The 22,020-nt window shown below is 37.6% G+C and overlaps 1 protein-coding gene across 2 annotated transcripts in view; it reads right to left on the bottom strand.

Moving 5' to 3' along the window:
* Nucleotides 1-3,843: 3,843 nt before the first annotated feature.
* Nucleotides 3,844-22,020, bottom strand: part of LOC145984110 (VWFA and cache domain-containing protein 1) — a 211,140-nt gene continuing 192,963 nt past the window's right edge. For both annotated transcript variants that reach the window (XM_083117535.1, XM_083117536.1), the window contains exon 18: nt 3,844-8,347. In XM_083117535.1, coding sequence (XP_082973661.1) covers nt 7,968-8,347 — 380 coding nt within the window. In that variant the 3' untranslated portion in view covers nt 3,844-7,967. The remainder of the gene's footprint in view (nt 8,348-22,020) is intronic.

The raw sequence follows: 22,020 nt of genomic DNA, 5'->3' as shown, positions 1-22,020 counted from the left end.
AACATTAATAAGCATGATTCCGATTTTCAACTTCATACATTCAAAAATCGAAAAGTTAAAATTAGCAAACTGAATTTCCAATTACTTTAAACTTTTCCCTTTCGCTACATTCAAAGTATCATACATAACCAGGGTAAAAGAAAGTAAGATATGGCAATCATGCACCAGCGAGTGTTTTGCATGAACACCTGTCTGGCTTTATCTTCCTCCGTACAAGTTGCTTCGCCTTTCCTCTGGCCTTTTAGAAGATCGAATGGATTCTCTGCAGTAATTTCGCCAGTGTTACTCGAACCAATATTCCGGAATAACTCACTTCTCCCGCGGCGTGGACTGTAACGTCGGGCCGATATGCCGAAGTGCTTAGCCCGAACCAGAAGTTGAACCGAAACGAGTTTCAGTCGCGATCCCTGGTGGCAGGAAATGAGAGTGGTTCCATTCTCTCAACTTATAAAACCACAGGTGGGATACCTGCTATTGAAATATATTGTCCCCAGAAGTAGTAGTAGAGTAGTAAAAGTGATAATGAAAATGTAATAATAATAATAATAATATCGCTCTCTTCACGAAAACAGTCCAGTGAAGATCGAAGCTTCCCCTTGCCTCCTCCACACCCCTGGCCCTCCAGGTTTGCCACACTTCTTCTACGCTTCACAGTTGACACATTGCGCGTTGTACAGTCACGGACAGTACGTATGCGGTTGATTGTGCCTTCCTTGGTGTATTGTGTAAGGATTATTCCTTGCTTATTGGCAACACTGTAGGTGAGTGACGTAATCTTTTCTGGACTGTTTCCGTGGCGTTAGCTTTAGTAATAATCAGTTTTATAACAACAATAACGGGCGATTTTCAAATGCGGTACAAATTTCACAAACAAAATTACTAATGTACTCGGAACCTTTGATCGTTAGTTTTCTGTATACACTCGTATTATCCAACCTCGGAGCGCTCCGGAGTCGCTCCGGAGCGGAGTGGGCAAGTTCTTAGAATGTCGCTCCTCGCTCCGGAGCGGAGCGTCACAAGGTATCGCTCCGCTCCGGAGCGGAGTGAACCGTTTCCTAAAATTTCGCTCCTCGCTCCGGAGCGGAGCGAGAAATTTTCCAACTTCCTCTGCTCCGATCCGGAGCGGAGCGTGTCATGGTAGCGCTCCGCTCCGGAGCGGAGTGAACCATTTTCTAAAATTTCGCTCCTCGCTCCGGAGCGGAGCGAGAAATTTTCCGATTCCCGGTGCTCCGCTCCGGAGCGGAGCGGGATAAGACATCGCTCCGCTCCGGAGCGGAGCGAACCATTTCTTAGAATCTCGCTCCTCGCTCCGGAGCGTTGGCAACAGTCGGAGCGTTGATCCGCTCCGCTCCGAAACCCTGATTGTGCGTCAGTGGTGTTGGCTTTGGCATCAGCTGGCTTCACCGGATGGTGGTGGTGCATTGTTGCGGGCATCAGGAAAGGGCAACGGCCCCCTTTCTCTAACGTGTTAGCCGGCCATGGTTATGATAGTTCTCGTTTGGTAAAAACAAACCACCGCGAAATGCTTCACAGGATAAAGCATACACTGGTAAACTCACTATCGGTAACTCACTCATGGTACGCAAAAAAGAACAAAGTCCACGGAAACAAAACAATAAATGCACGGGAGTCTAGCATGGAGGTGCTCTCTCTACGAAAATCCTGACAAACTGTGTGGTGCAGATTTATATGAGATTCAAAAGTGTCAGTTGAAAAGACGTTAAGATGGCTTGGCTTCAGTTTCTGGTGAGATGGAAATGACCCCGGCTCATTGTCTCGAAACGCGGTCACAGGGCATGTCTTTGGTTCTCACTAGCTTGGGCTCTAGCTGTGAATCCTGGTCTGCCGTGAAGTTCTGATGAAAAGTGGCTTGCCCTCCCACGGCGAATCGTCTGTTGATCCTGACGAAAATAAGTCCATATTTCCTCTGTGGCGAGCCGGTTCGGTTGCAAAAATGTCATGTTCTTTGCCATGTTGACGGTTTGTGCTGTCACTCAGAAAACCCATCTCCCAACTCCCGATGTCTTGCTCAAATATCAATTTTACCACATATGCATTGGAAATATTCAGATTACATAAACCAAACTTCACACTTTACATTTAATCATAAAATGATTAAATAAACAAAATGATTAATATCGAACTGTCATTTTATACGTCACTGGATACCGTGACATGCTGAATCGTTGAAAATGCTACAAAAGGTCTTTGGTGATTCGTGTCTATTGAAAATACAAGTGTATGCATGGTACATACGAGGCTTTCAAAGAAGACAGAAAAGTTGTTGCTGATTTGCCCCATTCTGGTCGACCTTCCATGACGACGACTGACGAAAATGTCTGAAAGATCTGGACAATGGTGATTGAAAACCAGCATGTGTGTGAGAGAGGTGGCTCGTGAGCTTGGCATATCACACATGTCCGTTCACAACATTTTGACTGATGTGTTAGGCATGACACGCATCACGGCACGACTTGTTCCAAAGGAGCTGAATTTCCTGCAAAAAGCACATCGCAGGGATGTTGCTGAAGACATGATTTTGCGAGCCTCTAGTGACTCAACCTTCATGAAATGCATCATAATTTGTGATGAGACATGGGTGTATGAGTATGACATGCAAACAGGTCAACAATCTTTGGAATGGTGCTTCAAAAATGAACCGAAACCCAAAAAACCACGCCAAAGTTGCTCAAAAAATTAAGGTCACGCTCATTGTTTTCTTTGATTATCATGGTGTTGTGCAAACTGTGAATAAAGAGTTGTATGTGACCGTTATGAGGTGTCTGCGCAAGAATGTTCGCCGGAAAAGACCAGAGTTATGGAAAAATAATTCTTGGATTTTGCACCATAATAATGCATCGTCGCACACATGTCCTTGCCCAAGCCCCATATTCTCCAGATATGGTTCCCTGTGAATTTTTTTTTCTCTTTCCGTGACTGAAGTTACCACTTCGGGAAATGCGTTTTGATTCAATTGAATCCATAAAAGGAAATTCACAGAAGGAACTCAGAGCGATACAGTCTTCTGCGTTTGAAAAGTGATTTGAAGACTGGGTTAAGCATTGGCATGTGTGTGTTGCATCTGATGAGGCCTAATTTGAAGGCGACAAAATAAATGTTGATGATTAACCATGTATTTTGTGTTTTATTCACAAATTCCAGGCACTTTTGTACGTAGTAGTATGTTAGGGTTATCACATAGTCGAGACCTTTAGTTAGCACCTGAGTTCCTATTTGTGCCAATGTACAACTTGACAAATTTACTAACGTCTCGGCAAGGTTACTACCTGCAGTATGATTCTGCCTGTTGGCCTCTTGCTTTGATTGATTGCTTTATTTTACTTTGCTTTTGTGCCACTTTTGGCTGATTTGTGAATATGAAGATGAGTAATATGATGAATGGACACTCACAAACATCCATGCCCAGGCTAGAATTCGAACCCAGGACCCCTGGTGTCCTAGCATGATGTGCTAACCACTCCACCACGGGGTCTGGCTTGTTGGCCTCTTGCATTTGTCTTGTCTCTCTCTGATGTTGCATGTTTATCTTTTACATTTGCATAAGGTGCATCTTGTGTGTTGGAATCTTCTATTGAAACCTTCCTGTCTATTTCATACATGTCTATCTGCAGTTATGACATGCTATTTTTTCCTTGACCTACAGCTAAATATACTAAAAAGGAGTTCTAAATTTTAAACCTTGCAATATTTATAAATTAGATATTAAGGTTAAATTTACAATTGTGTATTGTAGAAAAAAGTAAAATACAATGAAATTTTATCAAATTTATTACAAATTAAGTCAATACATCATCTTAAAATAACATTCTTAAAACTTGTAAAATAGCAAATTGGAGTAAACACATTAAATTTTGTACAATATTTTTCTTAAAGTAAATGGCAAGCACAAAAAATTTCCACAAGTATATAATATGTACAATATTTACACTGTTATAACAAATATATTATATTGATGCTAGTGATTCTAAACAAAACAGTCTAACATGTTACAGAATAATAATGCTCACATACTACTAGGACTGTGTGAAACAACATTCATTAATAGGTGGACACTCTTCTGAAGGGTACACATACTCTTTCATTTTGTCTAGTAATTAAAAAAATACATGTTATTTAACATACAAAATCGCTCGTCTGAAAAATAATGTGTTTTTTTGCATTTAAGATAATATATTTCATTTTTGAAGATTCCAATATACAAAAGTTACAAGTACATATTGGGCACACTTATAAAATAATTACAATGCCATTTTCAGGTTTCAATATTGTGTATTGAAAATTTATAAATGTCACTTTGGCATTTACGGAACTCTCTATTACTCAGATTCTGTCAGTGTGTGAGTGTGTGCATCCATGTGTATGGAGTGAGGGACAATTATTAATTTGTACATTAAAATTTATGTGTTAATTCACTTTGAGAATATCAGATACATCAACAAATTGGATAAAATGTAACATGGTGTGAATCATATGGCAAATAGTCAAGAGCAAAATTAGAAATAGAAGTTCATTCAGCTGCAAAAGTGTAGTTCAAAGAGTAAAAACCAGTTTTAACCTTCAACTTCTACGGATGTAGAATCTTTTTGGTAAATAAAAAAGCAAAATTTCAGTACAAAAACAGAGTCAATTTCGGGTTCAAAAGCGGTAAATAAAATTAAATTTCGGTGTTATAGCAGTAAAAAATCCGATCAAAAGAGGTATGTAAAAATGAGATTTTGGTTTTAAAATTGCGAATAGAATCCGAAATTTGATTTAAAAACTGCACTTATTACACAAAATAAACATATCCCTTCTAATAATCCATTTATGTAGTTAACAGAGTATTAAGTTTATTCCTGTATAAAGGGTCCATTTTTGCTTCTCAAATATTTACAGCAATATTAATCAATCTTCCTTGAATTGCATACTTTGCAAGATAATTCAAACTTCAGAAAGTGTCGTGTCAGTAAATAAACACTACACTTAATTTTTAAGAGTCTATTTCGCATCATTTCGTGACAAAACGGGGTAGGAAAATGGACCTCACACCTTTCCTAAACATGAAAAATTAATATTACAATGCGTTATTTCACATTTCGTGTTTTCGTCAAAAACGAAATATGCATGCCTCTATTGATAATCACATAACTACTACAGAGGGGTCTGTCAGACCGCTGGTTTGGTTTTGAACTGTGAAGTAGTAGTTTTGCTGTTTTCAATTTCTGGTGCATTTCACATGACTTGACAAGGTTATAGAAGAATATTGTAAAGCAGTTTTCAATTATTATTGTTGTGTTAAAGAAATGTAAAGTAAAGAGGACGAAAATATGTCAAAAATTGATTACAACGATGGCTATTATTTTTTTGAAATTCCAAATTCTTAAAATTTCTACATTATTCTGTTGTCAGAAGAGAGGTAGTTCAAAGTAACATGTAATACTTTGATGAAAATAAAAATGAGTTGTGAGCCATTAGAAACAAAATGTAACAAAAAACATATGTAACTACTATGGTACATGTACCAGACCGCTTGCTGAAAACAGAATTCAATAACATTTGAAAAAACAAAGGCAACACCTTGTGACCTTGATAATATATAGCCAGCACCCCAACCGAAAGGTATGCAGAAGGGTCCACTTTCTTTGTAGGGGTGCGAGAAATAAAGTAAAGATAAATTCAGCATGGTCTGAGAGACGGTCCATAGCAGTTAAGGGTTAAATGAACAGCTGAGTTTCTACTCAGTAAAAATTAAACTAAATTAATCTCTGTGGTGCAACAGCTCTTTGAGAGCAAAGGCCTCAATGTTGGGTGAAAAATTAGTGTAAATTCATGTCCCCTGATAGAGTTATCACAAAATACATCAGACATATATTATAACTTTTTATATTGGGACCAGTTAATAGATCTATATTGACAGTAGGTTGATAATATGTCATACTGATGTAATATGTATTGTTAGAATTGGTTCAATATTTCTATAAATTACTTAAATCTCACACAATCTACAAAAAGGTATGTTGTGGTTATCTTATCAGATAATTGTAGCATGGATTACTTGACTATCAGAATGAAAAAAAAGTTAAACTTACCAGCATGTGCCAATGAAAACTGTTTCATTCTACATAATATACAGTTTGATGATACATCTCGAAATGTTGCAACAATAATAAAGTGTAAATGAAAATACAAGAGTGTTTTTCTGCACAAGAGAAAGTATATAGTTTACAAATGTTACACGGCAGTAGTTTCAGGTACTCTTTGTATGTGAAGTGAAATTTTCTTGATTGGTTTCCAAATTTACATGCAAAAGGGGGGGGGGGGGGATACACAGTTTGTGATATAGCGAACCCCATGAAAATGAACAACATTTGTTGATAAATAATATCTTTGCAGTGAAGAATTAGACATTTAATTTTATTATTTTACTAGACTTCCTTCAAGAACAGTAGTACAGGGTGTCCCATGAACGGCGCAACTGGGAATTTAGAGTGACTTTACTTTGTAACCGAAACCTGTACATACATAAGTCATACACCAAATGTTAACCCTGTCCAAGTAGATATTTTTAAACATAGAAACAACAAACGGGGTGCAGTGTTGTTCATGCAGTGTTGCCAAATGTAAGTGAAAGTATAAATTTATTTTTCCACAAAGCATGGAAAATTGCATGTCAAACATTCGTACGGAAATTTGGACGTCAATTTCCACCGTGGGTAGGTGGACTATTTCGCCATCTATAGTTCAGAGAAGAAAACCGATCGTTTTCGCGTATAGCCAATCCTGAAATGCCTCGTAAAGGCGTACCGGTCCAAATGGGTGTTTTAAAAAAATTATGAGGTACAGAGGCAACACTGTTGATGTTTGAAGGCAACAAAAGGTGTGTTTAGTGATGGTCTATGACATGGAAATACTGGAAACAGGAAAAAAAGAAAATGAAAATTTAGTGATGGTCTTTGACATGGAAATACTGGAAACAGGAAAAAAAGAAAATGAAAATTGGACAGGGCTAACATTTGGTGTATGACTTATGTATGTACAGGTTTCGGTTACAAAGTAACGTCACTCTTAATTTCCAGTTGCGCCATTCGTGGGACACCCTGTATTTTATCATTTAAATGATGTGAACAAATTTGTTAATAAGAAACAGTTACATAAAACAGAATGTCTAATGACTTTCCAGGTGACTACTTCTTACCCATTCAGAAAAATATATAACAAGCAAGGACTTACATTGAGAGAAATAAATATTTAAAACATATTCAAATATTTGGCAAGCATCAGTGAAAAAACACGAGTCACATTGAAAACACTAAAAAAATACATGCATTTACAGGCGTTGACAAAAACGTTTCTTTTCCCTCCTGCATTTCATTTTTTGAACAATGAAATATGTTATTTTAACTTCCCTCACATTTGATTAGGGTGCAATTTTGCTTGACTGGTTTCTTTCCTCTGCCTAACACACACACACACATACACATACTACTGGTCTTCTAAATGTACAATTAATACTGTTTATAATCTTGAAACATTCTGGTTCATGGTTTGCACATGGTAACATGTCTTATAATACATTTAAAGTTAAGAAAATTCAGATTTATGGGACCTGAACAATTTTATTTTTTGCAGTGGCGGCCGATGAGGGGGGGGGGGGGGCTGTATATTTTGTTGCCGTTAGTGCAAAAATTAAATATTTATACTCCGCTATTTAATTTTTGCACTAATGGCAACTAAATATAATTTGTTTGGGGGGGGGCTGCAGTCCGGCAGTCTCCCCTCATCGGCCGCCACTGATTTTTTGATTGATACAATGTACACCTATTTTATTCCAACATTTGGTAGAATGTTGCATGCCATGTTTTAATTCATGCACTTACAATCAGTGTAAAAATATATATTGTAGTAATTATCTTTTACACTCGCAATAAAAAATTGTATATGTAAGTACTACTTGAAAATAGTGTATGTCAGTGAGTATCCACCATGTGAACTGTAACTGGTGCAAGTATATGATGCCTTTGTCTATTTGGAAGAACAGTTTGATCTGAAGCACTTCTTTCATGATGTTCAGAACCACTAACTTGAATGTGAGGCAAGGATGATGTAGGGAAGGGAAGAGGAGATGATGTTCGCGATGATGATGGCAGTGACTGAGTGGGTGGACGATATCGATCCTTACCTAGTAACAATGGTTCCACATAAGGTAACTGTTCTGAATCATCATGTGGAGTCATAGTTGAATAACCATGATCACTATCACACCCTGGTGGACGATGATAGCCTGAATTTATTCGATATGGGGAAATAGGTGCTGTAACTTCTTTGCTGTGAAGAAGTCCATGTTGACCTAGAAATACAAATGAAATTAATTAGTTTATTTATCACAAACTGAAAAGACTTAATCTATTATCATCCCAATACAGTTGTTACATTATGATCACTATTATCTACAAACCTTCAAGTGATCAAATCCAGTAGCACTGCTGGCTTCTTGACCTAGTACTGATTTTGAGGAGCAGTTATTATGTTACATAAAATTACTTTTTGGATAACTATTGATACAGCCACCAACAATTTTCTTTAATGAAGACAATTAACATTCAAATCAATCAATGGGGAAAGGTATTGTATATTTCATTTCTGTCCTGCATATTCTTCCATCTACTAAAATGTATATCTTATGAATGAGATAATGTGTGCAGCTGGTTTAGGTGCAAAGACCATGTCAGTGAGAGCTCATCTACCATTCACATGTTTACATTTCCAATATATGCTCTTTATGACACTCTTTTAACCATTAAATACATGTATTAGATCTGTAGGTGGAAAATGCAATCCCACAACTTACGGAACAGAGCAGGGTCATTCCACGTCAAATCAACCAAGGTCTGAACCTTGACATCTCAGAAATTGATAATTTTTCGTGAAGTGGTAGTACCAGTAAAGTTGATGAACACTGCCAAATTCAGTCCAAAAATTATAAAATAGACTAATACGAAGACTTTAACATCAACCACTCAACTTATGTTTTTAAAACATTCGGGTCTGGCCTCATAATACAGCATTTTTACCTCTGGTCTGCGGTTTCTGGTTGTTTTTAAAAAAATCACAGAAAAAATATTTTTAATTTGTTTTTATTTACCACATATTTCTTAAATCTACAAAACTTCCTCTTTTCAATGAACAAAAATTTGTTAAATTTTCTTTTCATTTTCAGACATTTTTGAATATGTTTTTCAGCAATGTTTTGTGAAAAAAAAGTACAACATTGTAACAAATGTTAATATAGAGATATTTTTTGTTCGTAATCTGGAAAGTTTAATAATTAACTACATAAACTATCAATACATCTTTTGAATCTTGCATAAGAATACTTCTTATGTGCACATAACAAAAAAATAATTACAAAAATAATTACAAATTACAGGTAATTAGCTTTTGTATGAAAAAGTGGCTGCAGGACAGGACCAGACGATGTATCAGTTGGTTCTGCACCATCTGTAAAAATTAAACAAATAAATAAATAAACTAAATAAATTAAATAAATTTTCATTTGACATACACTATACAAAATAATAAATGGAAAAACTAAAAATACATGCATGTAGGAGAATCAAGCAAGACGCAAGATGAATAGACCCAAAAAAATTACCTCTTCTCACTTGATTCATAAAATACTAGAGTTTGCAACACTGTTTATATTGTCAACAATTAATTATTATGAATATAACCTACCTTCCAAATCTTCACATTCATCTGCATCATCAAAATCGTCGCTAACTTCAAATTCTGAGGCGGAATCCTCATGCAGAATTTCCGCTATGCAGTCTGGATCTAACGACTCCATTCTAAACAATGCACAGTACATCAACCCGACAACAAACAGTCACAGGTGCGAGATAAAAATAGCACATGAGTCACCTAGAGGTCGGAATTTCAACAGAGGGGCTTGAATGAACACACACATGAGACGAAGTACGAGCATAGCCTGTCGTTCAATCGGCAAAGCAATTGCATACTGCAGGATGGGCTATGCCCATCGTTCGTCCACATTGACTTTAAGTGCACTGCGGGCTATGCCCGTCGTGAGACCCCAATGTGTTAACATTTAAGTCAACAAATTTAGCAAATATCGCACACATTACAATACAAAAAATTAATTTCCATAGGAACCTATTGCCATCCCATTATGAAATTTTGCACACAAATAGTCAATTGATGTCTTTAAAACATATTTCTTTTCAAAAAAATTAAAAATTGTGTTTTTGATATTTTCAAAAAAACTTTTTTTGAGTTTCTGAAAAATTACAAAATTCAAATACCACAGTCATGTTGCATTTCAAATTAAAGCTCATTAAAAGCAGAAGAGAATAACACAAATTCAAGCTCTCTATGTTAAATAGTTTTTGATCTACAGCTATTTAAAGATTTCAAAATGTCATCAAATTTTGGGATTTTTGCTTTTTGAAAGTCAATATCTCAAAAACTAAGAGCTGAAAAAATCTGAAATTTGGCAGTTTTTGTCCTCTTGATACGTAGAATGTATAAATATAAAATCTAAAAAATCTGAATTCTAAAGGTTCAAAAATAATTTTTATTGGTTGATTTGACATGGAATGAGCCAGCATTCATGCAATATTTCATTAACCCTTAGATGCTGGGGCTGATTTTTGATGTGTAGGAATGTTTATATCTTGAAACTATATGCTAGAGTTACAAATTTTATATTGTTTGTTCAATACAGATTAAACTTTAAGCCTGTGGTGAATAAAAACGTATTTCTTCATTAAGTGGAAGAAGAAGGAAAAAGTATTAATTTTTTCAACATTTGAACTTTGGCAAGCTCCCACATAGGCATCCTCAGGACATGAGATTTCAAAACAGTACCTGCATTCTCATGGCGAGAATTGCGCACTTGCTGCTGATACTTTTGGTGAAAAAAGTATTTCCAACGTAAAAGCTATGATTGTTTTGAGTGCTAAATTTACAAATCTGCAAGATTTTATATAAAATTTTATATTCTAGAAACTATGAATACTAGATTATTTCTTCAGTACACACTAGGCTATAAGCCTATGGTTGAAAAACCTTCTTTTTCATTTATCGAGAAAAAATGATTGAAAGAAAAACAACTTTATTTTCTTCTTTTCAAAATTGTCGGACCCCATAGACAATGCCAGGATGTGAGGGTTCAAAATGGTACCTGCATATTGCCTGATATGTGTTCTATTCTCATGGCAAAAATTGCACACTTGCTCCTCATAATTTCGAATTAATTTTTTTTTTCTAATGTAAAAGCCATGCTTGTTTTTGGTGGAAAATTTATCCCCCCTTCAAATATAGCCAGAATCAAATTAAACTTTACTTATTACTAATGACAGGGTGGCTACAAACAAGCAGAAATGAAATTCCCTGACTTTTCCAGGTTTTCCAGGACAAAATTTACATCTTTCCCTGACAATTACAAACTAAACTAAATCGATGTTTTTTCAAATGGAAATAATAAACTCATACACATCCACGTATGGTTTTGTTAAGTACCAATATTATCTTCTATGAAATTGACTAAATTTCTGTATTCTCTATGATTTGAATTCAAACTGCAAAATAGTGAATTTGGAAAATTATTACCATTCACAAGCTAGAGAAGGATTACGGAATTTTGTCATACGCAGTAAGTTTAAAATAAAATACTTGATTATTTTTAAAGTTACGACTAAATGAGATAAGAGTGAAGAGTGATTGATTAAAAAATACAATTTGTAATTTATCAGTCTCCTTATACATTCTCGGTATTATATTTTGATATTTCCACTGCGGTTTGGAACCCTCTGCTTGCAAGAACCATGAGTGCGGACTCATTTTTCAATGCATAAAGCTACTTCTCTCTTCTCTGTAAAGCAAACAACTTAACTCTTGCATATAAGTGAAACAATTGAATCAAAGAAAATAAAGTGTCATAAGTCCTTACATTATCAATGGGATTTCTGCTTCAGTGCAGTATATCCACGTGAAGTACTGTGAAACTGACAACATGCAGTTATACCATTAATGCTGACGAAAAGGGTATGTAGGTATTAGAAATTTAACGCAAGGAATTTATAGAATTGCATTTTATAGGTACCTGATTTAGCTAACCACACATTAATAATAAAAGCTTCTGAAAGTTCATATATGAGGGGCATCCTGTAAAAAGGTTCAATGGTGCCTATATGCAGCACTAGTGGTCAGAGATAGACACACACACATGCAGGCAGGAAGAAGTGGCATGTAGCTGTAATCTGGTACATTTGCAATGCAGCCATTTCAGGACAGTTCTAGGTTAAAGATTGCAGCTCTCAAACAGTCTCCTACATTGCACGCTCAGAATTTGCACAGAGCCACCAGCAATCGTGTGAGGTGTGCAGGCCGGATGTCGTGAGTGATACTCGTAGTATGGTCAGACGATAGTGCAGACAATTCACGGAAGGCCAATCAAATGTTCACAACCCCATACAGCTGAGTACACACGAGCCCTTTGCATCACTTCAGGTGAGATATCTTGGACCACTCCCTGTACAGCCCTGGCCTTGAATGTACCGACTTTCATCTCTTTGTTTAACTGAAGAGGTTTCTGGCAGGGCAAGGATTTGACAGCTACACTGCGGTAGAGATAGTTCCAGTCTTTGCTATCAGACACATATACCATGGACATACAAAATTTAGTGCCATGCTACGACAAATGCCAGAACAACGGTGGTGATTATGCTGAAAATTAGGTTAGGACTCACTGTTACTAATGCAATAAATTACAACTGATATACTTGTTTTATTTATGCCTAATCGGTAGTGAATTTGATATATATATTTTTTTCAAATTGGTGTATTTTCCTATTTTTTTTATTTTTTACTATACGGTGTTATTTTTCCCAAAATTCACATTTTCATTTTAGCGCATTTTCTGGCAAATATCTGAAATTATACCTTCATGGTGTTTTTAAACTACTGTTTCAAATTGTAAGTCACATGGCTTACGCCTCTTAGTGAGAGTTTGATATCTTGAAAGTTATTTTGGGAAAGTTATTTTCCATACCCCTTTTTTAATTTTAAGGTAAGGATTTTAGATAATAGAATTTTCCCCGTTTATACTGAAGGGTGCATAATGACCGTAAGTGGCGAAGCACCCAAAAAATTAAAATCAATCAATCTCACGTGACAGATACCGATATATTATGGCACCAAAAATTGGCATTATCTTATTTTTGACTTGTTAGTGTTACGTTTCCCAAAATTCGCATTTATGTTTTAGAACATTTATCTGCCAAATATACCAAAACTTAATACTCCATTGTGCTTTTAAACTATTATTTCAAATTGTAGGTCACATGGTTTACGTATTTTCGTGACAGTTTGGTATGTTGGAACAGATTTTTGAGGAAGTAAAAGTTAAGTGCTTCCCTGCACTTTTCCATGAAGGTGTATAGGGGTGTGGAGTTAGGGCCCCACACTTTCTTGATCACGGCTGAAGGTGGGGTGATGTGATCAGCACCACGCTCCTGGCTACCTTTATCCCTCAAAGTTTCCTCAAGGTACCAGCTTCATATGATGCTGGGTGGGTGCCGGAGCAGTTTGAATAGGTGGAAAACATCCTGGTTCTCCCCCCCAGGGGATCGACCCCAGGTCTCTTTCATAGTAGTCAGATGCCCTAACGACTGGAGCTCCATTATTACTCGCTCGACAAATGCCGATGGTGCGCACTTAGCTTGGTAATTCAAAACACATCTCGCGCGACAAATACTGAAGATGTAGCTCCCGTGTGACGGTAGATTCGCACTCGATCTCCTGTTAGAACCCTGCCACTTTGCTCTGCGATGCAAATGGTTTTGATAGAAGTTGAAAAAATCGTGGGCTGTCGGATTATTCCATGTACATATAACTCTATAGTTTACTCTTGAGTAAAATGTTGGAAAACTGGCATGTTCTATGTAAACAAACATGGCCTAGAAAAGACAGGAATGTTGGATTTCAAGGAATTTTTCGTTGTTTTAGGACATTTCTTTAAAAAAAATTGCTAAAAAAACAACAATTGGCATTTTATGCCAAATTCGCATTATTTCGATATTTCGAACAGGCGAAAAATGTGTCCAGACATCACTGCACATTCCTAAACATAACTTCGCAGCAATTACAATTTTTCATGGTTTTGGCGTTTGCGAAAAATCAATATCCCTACTAATCGGAAATTACTTTCTGGCCACCCCTCGTATAAATCAGTAGATGGAAAGTGAAAATTTAGCAGGGCTGGCAGAGAAATGTCAATTCTTGAAGAAAGTGATTTGCTTTTATGTTTGAATGAATCGAGTAAATATGATATAAAAACATTTACGTATTTATTATTAGTATTATATTTCATAATATTGGACATTAACATTACTCAGTGAGAGATTAATGACCATCTTTCACGAGTTTAAACAGACAGGACAGAGAGTGGCATTAATTTCATTGCAATAGTAATGTTGCAGTAAATTTGAGGTTGCCAATTTTTATAACATTCACCAATGCAGAATTATGTTTCACTTTTTCGTGATAGTATTCAATATATATCCCGTTTTGTTGGATTCTTCTTGATATCTAAGAATAGTGCAATGTCATTGTAAACGTATGTTAACTTGTGCGAAACCAGTAATACGTCAAGATGATGAAGGAAAACCTTCGTAAGCACTGCTACATTAAATAAGGTGAAGTGAGCCAGAAGAGTAATAAAATTCCAGCAGCATATTTGCAGTCTAAAGCTCTTCTTGTTTATGTATGCGATTTTTGTTGGATGTTGCAGTCCATGCAATTTCTGTCGCATGTTGTAGTGAAATACTTTGTCGGGTGGCGATATTCGACAAAAATTGTATGATCAATGGAACCTATTTGTTTCCATGTTCCTTCAGTTTGCCCAACAAAATGCCTTACTACGACGTCCGACAACTATCGGACGGCGCCACCCACTCTTATCCCCTCCATCTGTTGACAAGTCACCTTACTACTCCCATACGGACAAGAAAAAAAATATAATTCAATGCATTTTCCATGTAATATTTAGAGGCTTAACCATTACTCCCCCGATGATACCATATGGTATCATCAGAGTCAGGTAGTACTGGCCAGATGATACCATATAGTATCATGGTACTGATTACGAAATGAATGTGCTTTTTGGACCTTCATACTCTTATGTTTGGGTGGAAACTCTGACACAGGTCTGGAGCAAGCCTGGGAAATTCATATTGATGACCAACATCCCCCTCTCCGCAAAATATCCATGCCACATTTCCGAACAGAGTTTCACATTTTGGCTCATTATTCAACTTGTATGGCACCCAGGAACATGAAACATGTTTCAATCTCTTTGGAAACATCCATTCTTTTAAGAGAATATTAAGGTTTGCGCCTTCTCTCCAAAATAGCGGGAGAAGAGGGGGCAAACTCCAGATTTTTATTTTCTTTAATTAAAATTCGGTGGTCGCGCCCCCAAACCCCCCTTCCTCGGTTCGGCGTTCTGAGTTGTACACGGTTGCATGCTATGATCTTTTAGCTGAAAAACGAAACTTACCCGAAGTAGATTGCTCCCATAGTGCCCCAGTTATAACAATTTTCCTCCAAAAATGCAAATTACTTATTTTTCGTAAAAAAAAAACATCACATTTTGGCTTTTTATTCAACTTGTATGGCACCTAAGAACATGAAACATGTTTCATTCTCTTGAGAAATGTTCATTCTTTGAAAATAATACTAAAGTTCGCGCCTTCTTCCCAAATAGCGGGAGAAGAGGGGGCAAACTCCAGATTTTTATGTTTTTTCATTGAAATTTGGGGGTCACGCCCCAAAAACCCCATCCTCGGTTCGGCGTTCTGAATTGTACACGGTTGCATGCTCTGATGTTCTAGCTGCAAAACAAAACTTATCGGAAGTAGATTGCTCCCATAGTGCCAGAGTTATAAAAATTTTCCTCCAAAAATGCAAATTACCTATTTTTCGTAAAAAAAATAATTCATATTTAGGCTTATTACTCAACTTGTATGGCACCCAAGAACATGAAACATGTTTAATTCTCTTGAGAAATGTCCATTCTTTGAAAAGAATACTAAAGTTCGCGCCTTCTCTCAAAAATAGCATGAGAAGAGGGAAACTCCAGATTTTTATGTTTTTCCATTGAAATTCGGGGGGACGTGCCCCCCCCAAGCCCCCCTTCCTCGGTCTGGTGTTCTGAATTGTACATGGTTGCATGCGCTGATGTTTTAGCTGCAAAACAAAAGTTATCCGAAGTAGATTGCTCCCATAGTGCCCGAGTTATAACAATTTTCCTCTAAAGAGTGTTTGAATTTAAAATTCCCGCCGAGAAGTCCGGGCGAGAGAAATTTCTCTCTCTCTCTCTCTCCTCCTGCCTTCACTGGTTTCTGGCGCCGTGGTTGTGTTGCGCATAAAAGGGGCCTAAAAGTTGAAGCCGAAACTTACGAACGAAGTTTCCTGTTCTCATGAAGAGGTCAATAACGATATCTTTAAATAAAAAAAAATAATAAAAAAAATTTAAAAAATGGTCAATGAAGACGAAATTCCCAGACTTTTTCTGACACCTCAAATTCCCTGACTTTTCCCGGTTTTCCAGGTCTGTCGCCACCTTGTAATGAGATACCTCAAGGCTCATGTACAGTGTCTCTCAAAAGTTTTAGGACAACGACATTTTAAACTAGGCAACCCAATTTACACAAGGCGTTGGTGGGTTGCGTGTAGAGCTAGGCTCAATTTCAGGGTTGCCACATGCACAATAGATATTTATAAAATACGCGAAAGAAATAAAAACAAGTATTATTGTATAAAAGTATTAAAAATATTACTATTATATCGCATGTGACAAAATTCCTTCTCAAAGAAAAACAAATAGGTTTTCTAGTATTTCATCGCTGATGAGTCTACAGAAAGGAAAAGAGGTGAGAGAAAACGAGAGGTGACCAAGGACAGGAGAAAGAGAAAGCGAAAGGAGAAGACGAAAAGTAGAGGAGAGAAGAAAGAGAGGATAGATGAGGAGAGGAGATGTAGTGAGGAGAATGGAAAAAGATTCTAGGAGAGATGAGCAAAGAAGAAAAAAGAGAAGAAAAACGAGGTGAGAGAAGAGGAGATGAGAAGAAGGGGAGTAGATGGATTTTGGAGATAAGCCACAAAACGAAAAAAGCTTGAGTAAAGGAGAGAAAAAGAGAAGAACTAAAAAAGGAGGAGAAAAGTGCAGTCGAGTCGGAAATCTAAGACAGGAGAGGAGATACGAGGAGTAGAGATGAGTGGGATGGAGATAAGATGCGAGAAAAGTAGGGAAGGCGATATGAGATAAAAGCAGAGCAGAAGGAGGGGAGAGAAGAAGGAGAAGGAGAAGGAGAAGAGAAGAACAGAAGGGACTGAAGAGAAGAGGTAGTTGCAGAAAATATCGTCTCAGCGTCAAGAATTGATGCATTGGTCAAATTGTCGACATGAAACTTTCAATAACATTTTGAAATGTATTGGAGAATGTATTAGATTGGTGCAAAATGCCTTTTGACTTAGTTCAGAGCAAGATAAAATCTTCCATGTAAGATCTTTGATTTTACCTGCGATTAAACCACTAAAAGCATGAACGTAATTTTAATATTTATAAGAATTATCCAATTTTTGTCCACTTCTCGGTTTGTTGAAATGGAGATTTTGTAATTTAATATTTCCACTCCCCCCATCGTTAATTCCAAACTGAATCATGCCCGACCCTGTGGCCGAGTGGTTAGCACATCGCGCTGCGACGCGAAGGGTCCCGGGTTCGAATCCCGGTCGGGCTTGGTTGTTTGTGAATGTCCATTCATCAATTTCATCATTTCATCACTCATCCCCATCTTCGCAAATTAGCCAAGAGGCACAAAATGCAAAGTAAAATAAACTAAATCAAATCAAACTGAATCATTCCGTTTCACACGGCGTGGACAATGAACACAATGGGATAGGTCTAAAACTTACGAAAATTTTCTGCCAACGGAAGGGTTTGAACCTACGACCATCAGACTGACAGTCCTGAACAGTAAACACTACCCTACAAGCTTTCGCTCCTGAAAGTAAGTAGAAGGAGCTGACCAATGTGAAATGTAGATGCAACTCTCTTCCTACATGTAATGTGCAAACAATACTTGTTTGTAACAAAGAAAACAAAGGTAGTACGACTCGGCGAAAACATTTAATGGAGAATTGCACATGATGAGAACTTTTCATTTGATATTTGCGGATGTATCCTTGCATTGAACTCTAGTGGGAAAAGGGGTAAAATTATAATAATAATAATAATCCAATAGCGCAACAGCCCAATATCTGGCCCTCACGTTCTGATGAAATCCCTTGAAGAGCAGGTAGGCGTTCAGGATACATTGGTCAAGTAGGTGGAAGAAGAGCTTGACAGTCCACTTCATAGTCTTTCGTTGGACACCGTAGGAATTAGTCATGTGGTCGGCCTTGCCAACGTAACCCATGTGGGTATTGTATTCGCATACAATAGCCAGCTTGAGTACGTTGCCATGGTCATCCAAGAAATTTCCCTCAGTTGTTGACCGATGGATGTTCGTCAACAGGTACACCTCTCTCTTGTCTCTCCAACATATCACAGTCAAGTCATTCTTCACCCGAACACGTAGGTCACCTCTCTCCAGCTTCAAGTCAGTCTTTGAAAAGTTGGGTGGGAGGCCTTTTCGTCGGGGATTGACGGTCCCGCAGCAATAGATACTTCTTGTTGCGAGATCATCAAATAATTCTGGAGAAGAGAAGTAGTTGTCCATAAATAATTTATGACCAACTCCCTTCACCTTCTCTGTCAATGCTACAACTAAACCATGCGTCGCTGATGTGGTGGCAGTCGCTCTGTTCTTGTCCTTGCCCAGATATACAGTCATGTCATAGGTGTATCCCAAAGAATCACAGAGTTTGTAGATCTTGATCCCAAACCTCTTGTGTTTCTTTGGAATATACTGTTTGAAGATGACTTTCCCTTTGTACAAGACCATAGCTTCATCAACTGCTAAATGCTCTGTAGGATAGTAACAATTAGAGCTAAGCTCATTGATCTTGTCAAAGACAAACCTCATCTTCCACAGCCTGTCATCATCGGGATCTTGGGGAGAGGGGTTCTTCGTGTTGTCCTCAAAATGTAGGAATCTGAGCAAGTGAGAAAAGCGGTTACGTGAAATCTGTTGTCCGTAAAACTGTGTGAAGGTGGGGTTTTCTGGACCAGTAGTCTCGCCAAGATAATCTGCGGTCATGTCCCATCAGTATTGTCAAACCAATGAAAATCTTCATTTCGTCAATGGTCACGTCAAGTTCGGGCTTTGTCAGTGGGTGCCTTGTGATATGTTGGTGGTAGTACCTGTTGGTCTCAGTCACCAGATGCTGGAAGATTTCTTCGGAGAAAGTCAAGGAAAAAAAGTCCAAGGAAGAGGATGCATCGTCAATGTGTCGAACCTTCAGTGCAGTCTGTCCTAGGAAAGGTTGGGGGTTGGGAGCAGTTCTATCAGTTCGGGAAGGGGGTTGCCAGTCGGATGGAGCAGGAGGAGGGGAAGGGGAACGTCTTTGTGACATATCATCAGAATCAGATTCTGATGATATATCAGAGGGAATGTCAAGCTCTTCTTCATCCCACTTGGAGTCTGTATCCATATCCCCCAGCTCATCTCGGATTTCATCAGAACGGAGATCACGGGGAGCAGCCATGGTCGACTATAACCCTTTTGGGGACACAGCAGGCACAAACGACACTAGCACACTTTTCACAAACACGTAGATGACAAAAAGTCCTTGGAAGTATGTCACTTCAGTCAAAAAACATCCTCGCACTTGGGCACAAAACGACACACACCTACGCACAACTTTCACGGACGAAAAGCTAGAACGCACTGGAAAATGAATGCCGATTCTTGCAGCTGCTTGACATTCTATTTTTAGACAATGCTGGGTGACCTCTGTTCAACATTGTGGAACACTTGTGCTCACAAACAAAGGTTTCCTTCAGCACGCTTCGAATTCCCATTCTCACAACGAAGATTCAACAACCAGTTTCCCCCCCCCACCCCCTGCTTCCGCCCTCACGGAAAACTTTCATTTTGACATCGGATACTTATAAACAAGCTTCCTTCGAATGCAGATAGCAGGAGGGAGTGAAAAGCATTGCTTTAGAACAACAAAGCCGGTCTTTCTTTGTTGGCAGAAATTTGACGTTGAAAAGAGCCGCAAAAGAGAAGTACCTTTTCCCGCTTTTTCCCCTCCATTTTCATGAAGACAAAAAAAAAAAATGCAAAAAACCATTTCTGTTAAATACATGTGTTAGGAACAATATAAAAAAATAAAATCGAAATTCTAGCCAAAAATAGAAAAGTTATAACGTAAAAACTACGACCTTGACACAGCGTCTCGATCGAGACAGTGAGGGTTACATTTGGGTATCTCGTTCGAGATGCTTTGGCGGCAAAAGGTTAAACGACTGGAGAACATTGGTTCAATTTCCTTTCTTCCTCTTTTGAGAGAATATATACTTCTACAATAGCAATCACGTTCGGAAACGGTGAAAAAAAATGACTTGGTTTTCAAAGGCAAACAAGCTTGGTAGCGTATCTTGCTCGTGTTCAAAGTGACTCACTCACGCTATTCAAGGTCGCTTCTTATCACAAAACACTGTCCATCGAATTTTAAAGAGAATCTGAATAATGATAGATTTCATCAGAGGTGGCTAGGTGGGCACTAGCTCAACATGCAATAGTTTAAGTGGTAATTTCTGACAAACAAGAAACCTTATTGAATAAGTATTGGGATAGTAATACGTGTATCTGCTACTTTTTAACAATGCAAGCTCGAAGACAATCTGTATTCCATTTGTTTATATTGGCAACTTGGTCAACCGGAGGTTATTATAAGGAACTATTTCGTAGATGTTCATGTAACTGTTATAAAATTACAAATAAAATATATTCACAAGCTTAGATATACTAACAACGAAGAAATAAATTCAGAGTTAAATTTCAATTGCATGTGTTTAGAGTAATTCTAGAAGTACAGAGCTATATCAGAGTATTGGACTTCTTTTTGCAGGATAACGTTTACAATATTGACATGACAGAATAATTAAAAACTGTTGCTCCAAGGGAAACAAAGGGCGTAGTGTATTGGTTAGAGTTCTTGAAAGCATTGATTGCGGTCTCAGGTTCGATCCTCTATACTAGGTGTTCTTTTTCTTTTTTTTAAATCCCCTTCTATTAAACAAGAGCATGGTAACATTATTTGTAACAGCAGTGTATAGTGGCTACATTGTTCTGCATATGGAATTTATAAAAAAATAAACAAATAAATGATTTGACACACGTTCAAAGGGATATTTTCATCATGTATAAGATCGTGAATTATGATACTCTAAGGATAATTGTGTATTGAGAAAATTTCAGATACAGCACAGGTGGCCATTTTACACTGAAATTGTCAACAATGAGAAAGCAATAATTATAATAAGCATAAAGATAAAAAAAATTAAAAAAAAAAATAATTAAGAGTAACAAAACAACATAAAAGTAAATAGCAAATGAACAAAAAAATAAGTAAAAGATGGCACTATGTGATATTAATTACAGGCATTTCTTCTGATGGAAGACCGAAAGGCAAACTCGGAGGAAAATATATCAATATTTGAGGGGAGATCATTATATTGTGCTGCAAGTCTGTAAAAGAGAGATCTTTTTTTAATTTCTAGTCTAGTCTATTTATAATTGTGCAATTCAGGACATACTGATTTTATCCCTTGGGACGGCGTAGGTTCGAATCCGGCTCTGGTCGGAATTTATTCGGCCTACGTATAGGGCCGGTGGCAACCCACCATCGTGAGGAAATTGGGGAGCTCCGAGTGAGTGAGCGTAATCCGGTCGCGAAGTCCTACAATGGCTGGGGGTCGGTCGGGCTGACCACCCGTCCCCCTAGTCTGGCTGCAGATCTCCACGCCCCCTTGGTGGCTCGCGT

Source organism: Lepisma saccharinum, chromosome 2 (genome assembly GCF_977018435.1).
Source record: "Lepisma saccharinum chromosome 2, izLepSacc3.1, whole genome shotgun sequence".
NCBI classification, from domain to species: Eukaryota; Metazoa; Arthropoda; class Insecta; order Zygentoma; family Lepismatidae; genus Lepisma; species Lepisma saccharinum.
The sequence above is the reverse complement of the archived record's forward strand: the minus strand, read 5'-3'. Positions and strand labels throughout refer to the sequence as shown.